The sequence below is a fragment of the Pecten maximus genome, chromosome 14, assembly GCF_902652985.1.
Source record: "Pecten maximus chromosome 14, xPecMax1.1, whole genome shotgun sequence".
Lineage (NCBI taxonomy): Eukaryota > Metazoa > Mollusca > Bivalvia > Pectinida > Pectinidae > Pecten > Pecten maximus.
Window position 1 is genome coordinate 31,056,244 of NC_047028.1, and position 18,724 is coordinate 31,074,967.

At 36.4% G+C, this 18,724-nt stretch overlaps 1 protein-coding gene across 1 annotated transcript; it reads right to left on the reverse strand.

Moving 5' to 3' along the window:
- Positions 1-6,858: 6,858 nt before the first annotated feature.
- LOC117342949 (dimethylaniline monooxygenase [N-oxide-forming] 2-like) lies at positions 6,859-14,074 on the reverse strand. The gene is made up of 6 exons (XM_033905252.1): positions 13,971-14,074; positions 10,566-10,782; positions 10,150-10,285; positions 9,485-9,618; positions 8,349-8,526; positions 6,859-8,044 (listed from the first exon to the last, which is right to left on the reverse strand). The coding sequence occupies exons 2-6, from the start codon at positions 10,772-10,774 to the stop codon at positions 7,418-7,420; spliced, it is 1,284 nt and encodes a 427-aa protein (XP_033761143.1). The 5' UTR covers positions 10,775-10,782; positions 13,971-14,074; the 3' UTR covers positions 6,859-7,417.
- Between the last annotated feature and the right edge of the window lie 4,650 nt (positions 14,075-18,724).

Genomic DNA, 18,724 nt, shown 5'->3' on the forward strand with positions numbered 1-18,724 from the left:
TGGAGGTTATTTCCGGTTTATCAAAATTTAGAGTTGAAATAGACGAAACAAACGAAACGCTGTGAAAATATTGCGTTACGCTATCCGTTTTATTTGTATTCCGTATTTTATAATGACCGGAACAGCAAAGTTGTTTTAGTGACCCAATATTTAAATACAGTAGGTGTGCAAGTGAATTATTGTGGATATAATTATATTTAAGAGTTGTCCATTAACTGTCTGTGCATAAATGGATTGATACTTCATCAACAAGTAAGCGTACACATATTTGTTAACATGAATAATCGTTTTAGATGGTTTATGACACTTTTTTGTCGCGCCCCAGAATCAGGGCGCTGGCAGCTACAAGAAAAACACGCTGATGGGATATGAGGTCGCAATATCTACCAATGTAATCAGGTGGAATAAGACCTCATATACGTATAGGAGTACCGCACATGGTGCTTGTTTACACTTTGCCTTTTCTAATTCTCAGTCATGATGAATGAAGATTTTCTAAGTGACAATTTTTGAATGAGAATGAACTGAAAGTTGAAGATTGTTTGTGTTTCAATAATGAGGACATTTCCGCTAAGTCCAAACATGGTAACGTTGATACTGGTCGTGATAGCGTGGTGCAGGCGGCCGTCCCATCTGTTGACATTTCTAAACCTCGTAAATTTGGAGGTCTTTGCCATGAAAATGGAGAAAGGTTTTTGTCTGAATTTAATGCATACACCAAACTGTATTCTATTCACAATGATGAACAGAAGTGTTCCCTGTTTTACCTATTGTTTAAGGGCCCTGCCCAGACCAGGTATATATCTAACAATTTACAGACGAAAACATGGTCTACCGTGGTTTTCGCATTTCGTCGACATTACATAACAGTGACGTCTGCGAGCCTAACCCTCCTGATGGAGACAAATGCTTTCAATACTTTGACTCTTGGGCAATATGAATCATTGGAAGATTTTCATTCTCGACTTATTGAGAAGGATCACCGCATAGGCAAGACCGATATAGACATTTTGTCCAAATTCATATCCTCCCTCCCAGAGAAGTTGGCCATGTATGTAACACTTGGCGGACCTACAGACAGTGCAGATGCACTAGCAAAAGCAAAAATGGGGGAGGTATTTGGCAACAGGGATCGGACAACACCATGTAATATTGCCACCATACAGACTGAGCGAACCACACTGGAAGCCAAGGTTGATAAGCTTACTGAACTTGTTCATCATATGTGTACCACAAACACCCCTTCTGCTATTCATGGTACTCAGACGACATGTGTAGGTGCCTCACAAGTGTGTCAGCAAGGTCATATAGCCACCGAGTGTCAACATCTGAGGGCGCCTGCCATTGACTTTTCAAGACCCCCTCCGTCGATGGTACAACCTGCTCCATCTGCCCCTCTGCGATGTGCATGGCTCCATCATCAGCCTTGGGAGGTCACCACCATTAAGCGACGTCACCGTAGTGTAGAACCTGTCCGACAGGTTTATATAGACAGTACTCATGATGTTAGCAGCGGTACAGAGACAACTAGTGTTCCTGACAGTGAAGAGGCAATATCGGACATTACTAGTAATACATCAGCTACTGGTCCATTTATGTACTTACCTGTCAAATTGAGTCACAAACTGTTGCAGCACCTTTAGATACTGGCAGTAGCATTAATGTAATTTCTCAGTCATTCTATGATCAATTGCCTGTCAGGGTTAAGTCAAGTATTGATACTAGTACTGCTATATATCAAAGCCAAAACTCCATATGGTTCATGTATACTCAGTGTATATGTTTTACACCATACTTCCCATCCTCTCATTTTGGGTTCTCAGTTTATGACAAATAATTCTAGAGTCTTAGATTTTGGTTCCCTAAAGGTTGGTTTCAACAAGTTAAAAGTCAGATGTTAGTCTCGTCTCACAATAAATCCAAACTCTGAGTGTATGGTATGGTGTAAACTACCTAAAGATTGTACTATAGGTTTACAAGGGGTCTGTTCTGGGAGTAGGAAAGCTTTGAAAGCTGGTTTACTGGTTGCAAGATCGGTCAACACAATTTTTCCTACAAGGAAAATCCCAATTAAGCTTCTCAACCCGGGGAATTTGACCATTACTATACCACGCTACACAGTGCTGGCTGATTTTGATACTATGGACAGCTCATATCATGTTATTGTACAAAATTCTGATGTATTATGCAATAATGTTACCAGAGTTAAAGGTTGCAAAGATTTTACCAAACCAGATGTTACTGAGAAATCTATGTCTGTTCAACCAAAGGATGCTCTTGGTATTACTGGCAAAGTAAGCCATACAAATGCTGTTGATGTTTTTCTTTCAAATGTTGTTCATGCAAATGATGTTCAATTCAATGACAATGCAAATGTTCCTATTCAACCTGATGTTTTTTTATTCAAATGTTCATGCAAATGTTCGTATTCAACATGATGTTTTTCATTCAAATGTTGTTCATGCAAATGATGTTTAATTCAATGACAATTCAAATGTTAATATTCAACCTGATATTTTTCATTCAACTGTTATTCATGCAAATGATGTTCAATTCAATGACAATTCAAATGTTGTTCATGCAAAGGATGTTCAATTCAATGACCATGAAAATGTTCGTATTCAACATGATGTTTTTCATTCAAATGTTGTTCATGTAACTGATGTTCAATTCAATGACAGTGAAAATGTTCATATTCACCCTGTTTTTCATTCAAATGTTTCTGTCAATGATGTTCAAAGTCAACAAATCTATACTAAGGATAGTCCTGTAGATAAAGTTCACCATGACAATTTTATTTCACCTTCTCATAGTGATTATTCAAAGGATGTTCATGTTACAGATGTTCATACAAGTGATGTCAGTAATGTAAATACTGTTCAGAAAGATGTTTATATGGAGGGTACTGGTGATAGTGATGGTTTTGATCAATTTATTTCTTACTTTCATGTAAATGAGAATTTGACAGATGTCCAGAAAGGTACTTTACACCGGTGTTTGTTCAAGTATAGAGACATTTTTTGCAACTGATGAGAACCCCTTGCTTGACTTTACCAATGTTGCTGAACATAGGATCAATTTAAAACCTAATGCTGTTTCTGAACAGCATAATATAAATTCCTCCGCCTTCCAATGGGCCTTAGTACAGCACCTAATAGCTTTCACCTACTGATGGACAAAATACTACACGGTTTGACTTTTAGGTCAGTTTTATGTTACCTGGATGATGTTTTGATTTGTTCAAACACTTTTGCACAGCAAGTGAAAGACCCGGAGGAAGCATTTCAGCGTCTGAGAGTTGCAGCACTAAAATAAGGCCCAAAGAGGTGTGCATTTGCCAAAGAGAAATGCATTTATCTCGTTCACGAGATATCGCGTGAGGGCATCCGTCCACCTCAGCATCGTATTACTGCGGTTCTAAAACTGCCAGTGCCTAAAAACCAAAAAGAACTGCGTCGGACAATGGGATGATTTAATTAGTTCCAAAAATTCATTCCACGGTTTAGTGAGATCGCTTTTCCTATAAACCAATTACTGAAGAAAGGTGTCAAATTTGTGTGTAATTCTATACATGGTTATGCATTCGCTCAGCTGAAACAATTGTTGTCTACATCCGATGCTTTGGCCTTTCCGCGATATGACCTAGACTTTCGCTTGGCTGTTGATAACCCTAGTCATGGAGTTGCATATATGCTCTACCAGAATCACCCAGATGGCATCAACCGCGTAGTCAGATTTGGTTCGAAAGGATTGAATACCTACCAACAGACCTATGGACTTACAAAGCAAGAATTACTGGGTATGGTATACAGCGTCCTTGACTGTGCACATTTTCTTCGTGGACGCAAGTTTGTTGTTGAGTGTGACCATCAGGCCCTGCAGCCATTGTTACAAAAACAACTTAGAGGTGCCATTTACGAGCGTTGGCTTGCTATTTTACAGCAGTTTGACATCAAACTTGAATACAAACCAGCTAGTCAGATGACAGTACCTGATACTCTATCGCGCTGCCACCCCAATCCAGACATGGACATTATGGAAGCTAGTCCTGTGGAGGAAGACCTTAATTTTCATTTTGTGCCTGATACTCATGCTGTGGGAGTAACGCTTCCTGACGGGCGGAAGTTAAGTTCTGTATTACATTCTGATAGCAGTGACAAAGATGCTGTGGTCAATAACATTTGCATTGTACCGTCTTCAGTTTACAATCTGATGTTCTCTGCAAGCGAGCTTATGATACTGATACTGAAGATACCGATACAGAACCTGCTGCTGCCAATGCTACCATTTCGCGAAAGCGCTTTCGAGTTCGAAAAAAAAGTTACGAATGTTGCGTTTGAACCTGCCCGTAAGCATGCGATTAACATCAATAGTGCATTTACTAAAGACAATGTGAAACCTAGGGACACTAGGGTCGTTGCTCATTAAAATGTTTCTGATACGGGTGATATTCCATTGCTACCGTCAGAGATAACTGAGGACGAACAAACTGTCAAGCCATATGAGGATATCTTTGAGGCTACTACAGAAGAGGACCAATATAAGCACAATTGTGTCTACAGTGAGGATACTACTGTTTCTGATGTTAGTCCTATGGTTAAACCGTTTACACTGTCTACAGACATTGATTCAGGTCAGGATATCCAGTCATTACTAGATTCCCCTATCCCATCGGATGGAACATTGCGATTGTCAGAGATTTAACAAACCCATTAAGTCAAGTTCTTTGTCTACTGACTCTCATGTTATTACAGACTCTGGAGCTCGAGGAGGACATCGCTAATCAACATGTCATTTTTCAAGGAACTGATCATATGTTCACTAAGGAAAACACTAGGGATCTTCAGAGGAAGGATGAGAAGTTCAAAATGATAATTTCCTTTTTGAAAGAGGATATACTTCCGGATACTCAGAAAGCCACAAAACAGGTCATACTTGAGAGTTCGGACTAGGCTTTACTTGATGATATGCTATTCCACTCGCAGGTTGCCAAATCTAAGCGTTTACAGACTTTGAAGCATTATCAATTGGCTTTGCCTGCAGACATGGTACCAACAATCCTGACAATCTATCATGATTCCCCCGTCGGTGGACATTTTGGCATACAAGAAACACTTGATCGTATTCGAGAACATTATTTCTTTCCGCGCTTATCTGCCATTGTCTCGGATTATGTGCATTCTTGCCCTGATTGCCAACAACGCAAGGTACCATCAGTACCCCAGCGACATGCCATCACTGCTCTACCAATCCCACGTAAACCATTTGAAGTATGGGAGATTGATCTTCACGGACCATTACCAATTACCCCTTCAGCGAAATCATACGTGTTTACTGCTGTTGACATGTTTTCCAAGTACCTATACACTATTCTTATTGCCAGTAGTGACGCGCTTTCTGTTGGTGAGGCATTATTTCCTTCGGTGTATGTGACACATTGGTTTTAGATCAGGGGTCGGAGTTCATTGCGAAAGTTACCCAGGAAACATGTCGTTTGTTACAAGTGAAGCAAAACCACCCCCAGCCATTCTCACCACTGCCTCGGGGCATGTGAACGAACTCATAGAGTGCTTGCCACTAAACTGACGCCGTACATGAATGATCGCAAGGACAACTGGGAGGCAATCCTTCCTGTGGTAGTATTTTCCATGAATGCATCAATTAACCATAACACGTGCTCCTCATCTTTTGAGGTTATTTTTGGTACCAGACCTTCCTTCCTTCCTTTGTGTACACCCATATGACTGGTCAGGTAGTGTCTGATTGATTTAATCAAATTCCGGATATTGACCCAGCGTCCGGGTCTTTTTGTTTGTATGTTTAGAGTTGACTTGTTGTTTTCCGGATAATAAATGGTGGTACACGTAGTGCAGCGTGGATTTGTTTTATGAATTTTAAACACCTCAAGCAGCCAAGAGCACGAGTAACCTCCACACCCCCACAACAATATTTTGTTGTTGTCTTGACAACGCGAGAGGCCGATATGATGTTGTTCTACATGTGTGCACACATGTACGATAACTTCAAATACAAAGAATATATAGGGGATGTCCATTAGGTGGATGTCACCAAATACAAAGAATATATAGGGGATGTCCATTAGGTGGATGTCACCAAATACAAAGAATATATAGAGGATGTCCATTAGGTGGATGGCACTAAAAACAAACAATATATAGGAGATGTACATTAGGTGGATGGCACTAAATATTAAGAAAATATAGAGAATGTCAATTAGGCGTAAGACACCAAATATAAAGAAAATATAGGGATGTCGATTAGGTGTATGGCACCATTTAAAAAGAATAGATGTCCATTAGGTTGATGACATCAAATACAAAGAATATATATAGAGGATGTCCATAAGGTGGATGACACCAAATACATAAATAATTTAGGGGATGTCCATTAGGTGGATGTCACCAAATACAAAGAATAATTAGATGCCTATTAGGCGGATGACACTAAAACAAACAATATATAGGAGATGTCCATTAGGTGGAAGTCACCAAACACAAAGAATACAAAGGGGATATCCATTAGGTGGAAGTCACCAAATGCAAATATTATATAGGAGATGTCCATTAGGTGGATGTCACCAAATACAAAGATTTTATAGGAGATGGCCATTAGGCGGATGTAACCAAATACAAAGATTATATAGGGGATATCCTTTAGGTGGATGACACTAAAAACAAACAATATATAGGAAATGTCCATTAGGTGGATGACACCAAATACAAAGAATATATGAAAGGGCTGTCGTTAAACAAAAGACAATGGGTGCCTTCATTTTAAATGCTCATTGAGAAATTACAACATTGAAAACAGGGAAATGAAGACAAGAAAACATTTTTGTTGTATTCAAGTTGTTTATATAATTCAGGATAACATAAACATTGGTGCAAAAGTACTCCCAACAATAGATAATCAAAACAAATTGGTTCAATTGGATACCATATCTTGTTGATCACACCTATAGCTTTTGATATTTATCAACGATTTTAAAGATTGACTACAGACTTGAAAAATATATTTCTTTAAAACTCAATTCCAATTCCGGGATTAGTATCCATTCAATACAGTTTTAACAGTTTAATAACTCTTCACACTCTTTACACTTAGTCAGTTTCAGTAAAGATGAAGGTATACTGTGTTAACCACAAACTGAAACAAAGACCGATTCGGACGCAGGAAGAGCTACCTTGCCTCGACTTCTTTCTTGTTTCACAAACTACGTATAATACAGACACAGAAACTTAACTATATACATAGGGTGTTTACCTATTACAACATTAATAAAATTATATCCTGTATGTCTCTGTCTATGCTTTAAGTTATATACGACATAACAAGCTCCGATTTATGTGGAGTTAGAGGTAAACTCATAACCATTTCGCTTGAATCGGTGTCCATATCAGTTTATTTCTACAAACGACTCGGTATCAGTAATTTCAAAATTTTGTTTACGGAAAGTGAGGAACTTTGTATCTCTTTGAATCGTAACATAGTCCCAGAGACGTTGAAAGGAAGTAGGGAGTGGATCAAGTCCGGCCAGTTTAGCTATATCCTTGTTGAAGCGCCATTGGCGATCACCATCTCCCATAAAATGAGCTTTGGTGTCATCAAGTCCCTCTCGTTTTCTGTCAGCGAAATCGTTTTCAGCATCTTCTATCATCTGATCTTCTGGAGGTAACGCGACGGTACCGTCCAAAATGGCAACTACCACTTTCGCTATCTCGAAATTTTGTGGAAAGTAGGATAGGAGTCGAGGAATACCGACAAAGAGCAGAGTGCTGAATTTAATGTGTACGATGTGCTTGTACAGCGGGGTGATACGTTCAGAATTAACCTGGATGATGTCCTCGGATAGAAATGGGAACTGGGCAAGAAAACCAGTGCAGAACACCAGAACGTCGACCTCTTCCTCCGTGTCATCGAGAAATACAACTCTGCTTTTCGTCATCTTCTTGATACCGGTTTTTTGAACGACATTTCCTGGCAATGCAGTTGGGAGTGTATCTTTCAGATGGCTGAGGAAAACCTGAATAAACGATTAAATATGACACTATTACGAGAATTGGTCACAAAAATAAACTTTTGTCGAAGCATAATTATATGATATACATATATACTTGTGGGGGCAAAGGAGGCAATTTCTGACGATTATATCAACAGATAGATAATTTACATTCATAATGAATACTTTATCATCATGTTAATCCAAAATAATTCTTAAATAGTGTTTGTCTTCTTAGTATACGGACAATGCATTTCAAAAAAAAGTTGATTGTATCAATTGGACTAAATTTCTGACCGAGAACATCCAATTTTCCCAATGTGTATACCTGTTTTGCATATGCAGATATCCCGACAGCTATATCCTGTCCAGAAAAGGACGCCCCTAGGACAACAACATTCTTGCCCTTGAAGTTCTCCGGAGTCCTGTAATGGTGACTATGGAATACTTCACCTTGGAATTCCTCAATGCCTTCGATTTCTGGAGAATTCATCTTCTCGTGATGACTTGCGATCAAAATAGAAACATAAAATGTTTTTTTTTATATAGAAATATACAGTAAATAAATAAAAAAAACAAACACAAAGCATTACCACATATCGCGTGAGGAAATATAACGTTTCCAAATGCTATAACGATATTGACCATATTTTTTGTCCATGGTCTTCATCAACTTGCACCTCTCTCTCTTTCGAAACCTTCGTAGCAGAGGATACGTTAAGATCGGTGTGGTCGCCTGACGATGAAGAGCCTGCAGAAATTTCAAGTTCTCAAAAATGCAGTTCTTTCATGAACTTACTGTGTAAACATAATGTTTAAAGATTTCTACCTAAATCAAATTGGTCGTTATTAATGTTACCGTGTAATACAAATGTGATGTTCGTAAAACAAATCAAACACGATGTATCAATTTTTGAAAATAGTTCAACCATACGTATGCATCTATTTTATGCACTTGCTCAAATCCATATTTGACCATTTTTCTTAAGTGGTTGAGACACTTGTTTTGTCAGGTTATTGCGTGATTCTTTACTCTGTATCGTCACTCACGCACTTTTTTTAACAATTAGTATCTCATTCTTTCAAATTAAAGTAAACTTTTATAATTTTTGTTTTGTTTTTTTTAGAGTAAAAAATATCACATTTTTCGGGCATGATTGACATTTTCGTAATGAGAACTGTAAAAAAAAGTGATAAAAAACTATTCCCAGTTAATATAATTAAGATTCATCGGCAAAATCGTAGATCTTTTACATTTAGTAATTAAACAAGGTATGTATCTATGATAGCCCCAGACAGATCGATAGGTTAAGTAACTATTGATATCTGACATTAGTAAATTGTATACTTAATTATGTATCAAAAAAATAAATTTCATTAAATTTGTCAAGTTCGATGTACCCTGTGCCGAAACATGTTTATCTTTATCTCAAGTCAATAAAATATAAGTTCATTACTACTCACCCATTGCATACGATCACAGCATCAAATACTTCAGTGTGGACTTCTTCTTTGTTCCTCACATCGAAATAGCTCACTGTCCATTTAGTATGACAGTCTGTGCTATTTGGGCGAACATCCTGAACAAACGTGTTCATCTATGCGACATTAAAGAAATGGAAACATTTTACACATACTCAATTGGCACGGTAAACAGTTTTTCCCCCCTTTTTTAATAGTTTACAATTTCCGGATACTCTGTTTGTAAATGGATTATTGATAATTGAATTTTAAATATATATTATTGATATTCAGTTAATTAATTGACCTGCAGCAGCCCCTATTTGAATCTTTATGATCTTGCTTTCTAGTTAGTTAGTAATAACAATATTATCAGCCTACCAACAGAGAGAAAAGTAATTTTTGTAACAAAATCGTGAGTTAAAATGAGAGTAAAACAACGAAACATTATACATATTTATGCGTTGATGGTTATTCATATTGTGTGGAACAGACCAACACCTTTTTTTTCAAAATTATAAACTGTTTTGAGAAGAAGTTTATGGTTGATAGGCTGTTATAGATTTTTGTTAGGTAGAACATTAATACTATTCAGCAAAATGTGTTTAACAGTAAGTGCATCATTACATTCAACCCAATGAGACTGGTCAGCGCGATTTAAAGTGTACCTTGATGTACTTTCTGAGGTCGTATAAATCGGCATATCTTTGCAGATAGTCGCAAACTTCAGGCCTAGAAAGGAATGATGGTCCAGGTTTATGCGGAAAATCAGGAAATGCCATCAAATGTTTTGGAATATTTGTGCTGAAAATAAAACGTTTGATTCACACTCATCATGATAAATCATTATCAAACTGATAAGGAAAACAATATCATTTTAGGAAACACAATACGTATGACGATCTGAATACGAAATTATTAATCCCCATTTAGTTTAGATGGTTCAGAAAAATATATTGAACACTGGCACACCTTTTGCGTGTTTATTATATACAGTATGTAATCCCCAAAGTCGTTGGTTCGAAGTTTGTTGTGTAATTGATTAATCGTTGATTTTGCATTTTAATTTTTTGCTCATAATTACATTAAATCCCGGTAGATACTTGTGAAGACAGGCATTCCATTGTCATCGACATGTGTGTTCTTGTTATACAACCACAGTCCACCAACGTCACTTCCTCTTTCAAAGCATGTCGGGACATAGTCCTTCTTTGAGGTGAGTAGATTTCTGAGTGCGCTAAGTCCAGCGACTCCCGCTCCAATAACCGCTACACGCTTTGGAGGTTCCGACATAATTCTCTCTAAACAAAACAATTTTTCATTATCATCGATTTTTTACATTCTTGAAAATGCCTGCTGTTTACAAAAACCAATAAGTCTTTGGAGAATTAACAGAATTAAATGAAGATGACGCAGGCTTCATATCTCAATCAGAGGCATATAAATGAAAATTTCAGCCATATCCCCTGCAGTCGAACCAGCTTCATTTATGGAAATTTTTACTACCCTCTTGTAATAACGATTTAAACGAAATTAAGTTGTTTTCATTTAAGACATTAAAGGAAATAAACATTTGAAAGCAAAACTTTAGCCAATTTCCAAATCTGGGGCCTCACCCCTTTGTCCCAAGAGGCTGGACCAGCCTCATTGATATTAAATATGATTGCGCTCCCCGAGATATGTTTCCGATTATATTTGGTTAAAGCTCTCTTTTGCGTTGATGATATACGTGTGTATATTCTAGAAAGGTACCAATTTTTACTCAAATTTCAAAGTGACATGCCTCGTAACGGTAAACATTGAGGTCTAACAGTCAGTCTTTCGAGCTCATAATCGAGCAATCTCGATTGAGATTGTGATAAGCATGTCACCTATGAGTTAAACATTCCTATATTCTATCACAAACTGTTTAGTTGTGATATTGTTAGTCCTAATTTGTTTTTTAACAAGCTTGTGAACCATCTGTAACTTGGGTCAAAAATACGACCGGATATTTTTCACACACATCGATGTGGACTGCAATGAAACAGGGCAATTTTTGTTCGTCGTTGTGATTCATGTGTTTCACAAATAACACATACTTTCTAAACTATTGAATAAATGTTGTTGCTCAACATACGCAGGTCTTTTTCTGGGGTGGAATGATATCCCTAAAAGGGCAATAAACACTGTGGTTAAATTTAAGGATAGTACGATCAGGGACTGATACCAGGGGTGTACACGCGCTAATGATTTGGATCAGGAAACGGCATAGGGTCCCCCTGTTTTAACGTTATTCACGCAAACATCGTCTGTGGTAGAACAACAAAATTACTCAAAATATATTCAGTAATGATCAAATAATTGTGAAACTCACATAATAACAATATCATCAAAAAATCATGTAAAATGATAATACAAATCGAAAATAAACTTGCGTTTCTTCTTTCCACTTTTGACGATGCACACCTGTATCGACACTATGTAAACACCCAACGGACGCCCACAAAACTACGGCTGCAAACTGGACCAGAACAAAGCCGATGCCAGTTTACATAGAGTAGATGCAAGTATGGTCGTATTACAGAATCAACAGAGTCTAGGTTACACAGAGTTAAACTACTATAAATAAAGGAGGATTTTTTTCAGGTCTACATTATTTGACTTGGTTAGATATCCGGATTAGACAGAGCCCTGTTAAGGTCAACAGTAATATCTGTACCCTAGTATCTATGATCTGCAATGTGCTACTTTTGTAAATCGAAAATAAGAATATCATTTCAAATTTTCTAAAATATCTGTGTAATATTTAAATAGTAAATAAACAGTATTTCTAGTATAAGCAGCGCGCCATATCCTTGTGCAATATGATAGCTTTATATAGCAACCAATCTACACTCTAGGGGAAACTAAGAATTGATAACACTATGCACAACCTACTCTGTCGTTCAGAATAAAATCATAAATCACATGTTTAAAATATCCAGAAGCTTGATAGGATAGAAAACAATATTTAAGGATTGTACCTCATTTTGACTTCGTATACGATAGTATGCCCGCAGCGGACATACATTGTAACCTATGGTTAGCCCGTTAGACGTCATAATTATGAAACCGATTCCCGCGCTTATTAATCCGCTGAGCCTTTTTTCACTGCGTATATGCTAATGTATTCGCAGTTCGATTTTATTAAGCTGAAGAAGGGAGAGGGGTAAATATAAATCTATGATGTAACTCTAATTTGGGTGCAATTCTCCGTCCCTCTCAAATATAGTTTTAAATTGTGAATGTCCATACGAGCATAACAACCCCAAAATATTCGTGGCTGTGATTACATAGGCTTGTATTACAAATATTCAGCTCTAAAATCCATACATTTAAAATTCAACACGAGAAAAAATGTCAAGTAAGCAAAAAAAATTCCAAATTAAACACAAAGACATGAATACAAACAACCCCAAGAAGAGCCCTATTTTTGACCTGGAATGGGGGTTTGGAAAAGACGCTTTTTTTATCAATTTTAAAATAAGTGCTTAAAAATTCTTCTTTTCGAGAGTTAATTGCCTCGACTGTCATGAAGATGACAAGAAGCTTTTCTTGTCTGCAAACGTTTTCTTTTTATGTAATTGTATCGTATGATTTACCAGCTTATACAAAGACAGGCGTCAGGTTTGATGGGCCTGAGTGCACACATATTTAAGATATGTTCACTGTCATTTGAAATGAATACTCTACATGAAATAAACCTAATCGTATTTATCATTGTCAGCGAAATACAGGGTTGGTACAAAAATAAGACTACATAATAACAAAATACAGCTAGCATAACAAGATGTGATTAAAGTACAGCATGGACAATTCATGTTGCATCAATGCACGCCTGTGAAATAGACACTCATTTTTGTCATTTATATTGTTTTATATTATTATATTTTTTTAAAGTTTAAACTTCCAGCTATAAAGTGATAAAACGTAGTTTCAATACAAAGGCGTGACAGGTAAACATATAGAGAATGACCAAAGAAAGACACTCGGCGTATATATTTGTCATTTATAAAGTTATTTGTTTCCAGCAATAAAGTCATCAAGCATACAAATGTAGTTTCAACAAAACGACTTTAAAGGTAAAACATGACAAGTGACGAAATGTATCTGTGTATCTGTGGGCTCTGAAATTAACATTGATTTTGTTTTTACCTTTATTATGTTAACAGTGAAACTATTTAGAAAGCACATCAGAGATTTACAGCTTTCAATTAAGATTAACCGTGATTAATTTGTAAAATAGATAGTTCGAATTAAATTTTACCGCAAAGCATATGTGGCATTTGTATTTAATGTGTTTATAGCATTAAATAACAAACGCCACCTATACCAGTTACAATGCCATGCCTGTTTATGTTAATTAATGGTGACTAAACAAAGGCAGTATTACTGTTAAATGAACGACATTGAAATACGTGTACTCGTTGGAGATTGTCCCCAGGTATAAGCATTGAAAATCACTTACCTTTTACTAATTTCAGATTTCAGTTTAGCTTCCTTTCAGAGCACTTCCCTGGTGAATATCTGGGATTATACACTTGCATTAACATCATAGTTCACGACCGGGTTGACAATTATTCACCACGTGACCAAACTACCCAGTCAAATTCGACAATATGTTCATTGACAAATCAACCTGATAGCATGGCGCTTCCTCGCCGCATCTAATATTAAAGTCAGACAAAAGGAAACACCGAATGATCTCAAAATCATTTGGACTAGGAACAAAACATAAAGATATTGCTCAGAGTGTCTTCACCGTTCACTTTGGTATTTAGTGATTTGAAAACACTTCTTTAAAGTGTTCGATCCATTTTGTTTCAAGTTAGAGGAACGTCACTCAGGTTCACATGTATAGTGTAGTGAATTTTATATGCCATCAGTAAATCTTATTAAGTATTAAACGATTTATAAGTGTCTGTATTCTGATAGGATTTTAGTTTGGAATCCGTGATTTTTTAAATGAATCATTGCCGATAACATGTGGAAGACACATCTGTATAATTTTGAATCCACACTATTCACAGTAATATCAGTTGACCCCGTCATAATTATCTTTTGTCACAGCCATTAAAAACCTTCAATAAAATGGTCAAAGTTCCAATCAACAACGATTTTTTTATAGTATTTAAGATTTCAGTTTAGCTTCCTCTGGGATTATACACTTGCAATAACACCATAGTTCACAGACCGGGTTGACAAGTATTCACCACGTGACATTTGTCCTAAACAAAACAAACACAAGAGTATTACCATTAAGACAGCGAGACGGTCACCGACCTACGAGGCCATTGACCTCTTGTGTCATTCAATTCAATTTATTTATTCCAAATGCAACACAGCATATAGGATAACACAGTATTCATATAATATGTATACATATTGCAACTTGAATGACAAGATGGCGGAGGGCACAACACAGGCAATATACTTACGATACATAATAATGAATAACATAATGATTTTGAAAACTTGTAACTGATGCATAACAATTCAGCATTTACGTATTGCATGCCTTTGACGTCATGACAGTATGACGACATAATTTAAACATGTACTATTCAATATAAGTAACATACTTTCTAAATATACACAAGAACACTATATATGAAAACTGTGATCATAATTTCCAAAACACATTTAATTTAATTACTTAAAAGGAGAGTTTTTCTTTCTGCAGTGGCAGTACCCAATCTATTCAAAGTTTTAACACTTTTACTGGAAAATAATTCTATCAGTTTATAAACACTTGGACGAGAATAATAATACTTTTTGATGTATGTTTTGCTTAGTTCATAAAAGGTAGTTGGCCAGGTCAAAAATCCTTACGGAAACCAGATAAAATACACCTGTAAGATAAATAGCCTTATAAAAAGCTTCAAACTCTATTGACCTCCTCGTATTGTGAGACCGACACTCATCCCCTAGCACGATAAGAGTGTAGCGGGACGGTAAATACTCGTGGGTAAATACACGAGTATTTACCGTTATCGCTAAAGCTCGTGTCTTTTGTAACTTTTAAAAAATAACTTACTCGTGTGAAATAAATTCCATATCCAACAACCATTCGTTGTGTAACCTCTATATATACATGTATTATAAAAGTTTTACCATTTTAACCTAGTTTTAGAAACTTCACTAGATATGTGCCATAGTTGTGATCTGTTCAGTATCATGACAAAGTTGACATTGATATTAGTGTATAGGTAAGGTTACTAATATCTAGAAAAGGTTGACATCAATACAAAGGTATTAAAATGTGTTCCTTTATCCAATCTTTTCTTGTTGCATGGAAGAGATCAACTTTCGAAACTAATATAAAAAAAAATCTACTTTGCACATTACACACACTTTCAAATTCCTATGTATTTTATTTATACAAGAATTATAGGGTAGTATAATTACTGGAAAGAAGAATTATTTGCAACAAACCATGTTTTGAAATAGAAACACTATGCAGTAAATTATATCTTTTAGACCTGTAAAAGGTAACTTTATATTTACAACTGGTTCAGTTAATATGTCATTTACAAGTATACAGGTATAACCATTTCTTGGTTGTTTGTTTTTGTTTTCTTACCTTTTTGTTTTTTTAGTTATAGTTGATGCTTTTTATCTCTTTGATTACCACACCCTGCAGGTAGGGCGTAAGAATTGTACCTGCTGCCCCCATTGCATAATCGTAAGAGGCGACTAAATTTGGGATCTTATCTTTTCTCTTCTTTCTTAACAACTTTCTTCTTCCTAATGTCTCCCTTGACAATGCCTCACTTTTGGCCTTTAGTCGAGCGTCGTTCGCCGCTGTGAGTGAGGAAGACTTTGGGTTCTGTCCCCTAGCCGAGACATACCAGAGTCTATAAAAATGGTAGTTGCTGCTCCTGCTTAGCGCTCAGCATATTAGGAGTGGGACGATTGGTTCGCCCGTTGTCAGTATAATGTGACCGGGTGGGGTGTGCTGCTGGGTGTCTTCGGCAGTATGCTTCAGTGAGGTAGCACTATAAATCGGCAAAAGTTCCGGCCTATCACAAAGAGACTTCACACGAACATACCGCAGCCTCCCAAAACACACATAAGCACTCACCACACGCATACATGTCGCACGCACGGGAGGCCGTCCTTAAATGACCTTAGCTGTTAATAGGACGTTAAACAAAATAAATTATTACCACTTTTGACCATGGAAGGAAACCCTGCAAGATAAGAGTCTGACGGTAAAAGCCTAATGTGCCAGCTTTAATACCACGTAAGACCTAACATGACTAGATATGGAGAATACTATATCAGCAATGTTATGTATCATGCGCATATAAAAACAGTAAAATTGTATCATGTAGCATTAATATGTAATACAAATATTTCATAGATTTTGTCTTTTCAACTTTACTCGCTGTACAAAACTTGAAACTATATAGAATAAATCCTCGCTATACATTACCGATATAACGAATATATCGGGTCTGCAGTTCAAATCCGAGATTGCTGTCCAAATACTATAGCTACTGTTTTGAAAATCAAATATAACTCAAGAAAATTTTATGATACACATGTTATATATATTAGATTTTTTCATTGAATTATAACTTGATATTATGTGATAACAAATGATATCAAATTATTTTCCCCGAGAATGTCATCGTAATTTCATCACATAAATATGCAATTATCGTAACTGTGTGAATGTTTTATTTCCATTGTCTTTTGTATTTCCTTGGACTGACCAACTGACAAAATAAACTATTGAAGAGATAAACATTTCTGAATGCCTGATTCAGATGTAGAATGCTCGTGTTCTAGAAATATGACAACGTCGTCGATTGCCATTTTTTTTTCTTTACCTATAGTAGGTGGCGGGGGTATGCTATTTTCTTCGCTGTCGTTATTGCGTTTGTGGTTACAAATTTCACAATGTTGTCCTCCTGGACATCTTCACTTATTGTTAAATCTTTGTTCAACAAAATAAACCAAATTGGAGCACAGCAGTTAAAGCTACTAAATTTTGTACATTACATGTATTGTTCCTCTTCCTGGCTGCTATTGTTCGTTATTTGAAATACAAAGAAATTAAATTGAATTTAAGTTGCTCAAATTGTAAAATTCAAACCAATTCTGATAAGGACATTCTTTTCGCTCCGCAAGTTTTTTCAAGTCTTTTATGATAATTTGAATTGATCCTCCATTGTCAATGATTTTTGTGCAGTTATCAAATACATGAAGAAGTTATAATACTTTCGATCGTCCTTTAATGAACCCGTATCGGTATCTACTTAACAATGTTGTTTCTCTCGAGGTGATCCATTATTCGTTTCCGTACATTTTCCCCCGTATTTGCTTTTTTACATATAACACTGATGTGACTTACTGGACTAAAGTTAAAGTATTTTCTTGTATCCTTTCTTGAGAATAACCGTAATTTGCCCTTGCTTTAGAGCTGATCGGAAACTGTGAGTATTGTTTTTACACCAGGGTCGAGGTGTTATGGAGGCGGTTTTTAAAGTGTACAAAGCTTGACCTACATATATGTATACTATATATATTTCCGAAGTGTAGTTTTTTTTTTTTTTTTTGTATACATTATGATGCTTATTGTTGTATACATGTTTCAAAGTGTATAACTGATGTTTCGAGTAATAAAAGTTTGTTGACTGTACTGGATTTGTTCGTAAATAATTGGTGATCACTATTGTAAATTGACGGAGAAGGATTGGTGATTGCGATCCTTATCCTTGTGTATTTTTTTAGCGTAACAGTAAATTGGAAGCTTGTCTGGGGTACAAAGTATTAGTTTTGTATACATTACACCTGGAGAGCTTGCTCTCAAAGCATGTTGAAAGCGCTAGTGTGAATTTCTGGTTTGTGTTTTTTATTATTATTACTATATATATATATATATATATATGAGAAGCTTCTGTGCCATGTGTGTACACAGACAACACGATCAGTATAGCACTTGAGACAGTAGAATTCCTCAAAAACCTTACCCTAGAGGGATAAGATAGTCTTTAAAATGATGATCTATTCCTGCCTAGACGACATTTACAACTTTTAGTCAGCTATGAGAAAATAGGCAAACGAAAATAGAGTAATTGCTTATTTAGAGGCAGATGAAAGTTCGATGGAACTGCGAGGGATACTTTTATTGATGATTTGAATGCAGAACGTGAGTTCATGTTAGAACTGTTAAGGTACCAGTCCGAGGTGAAAGTGGCACGGGAGCGCGCC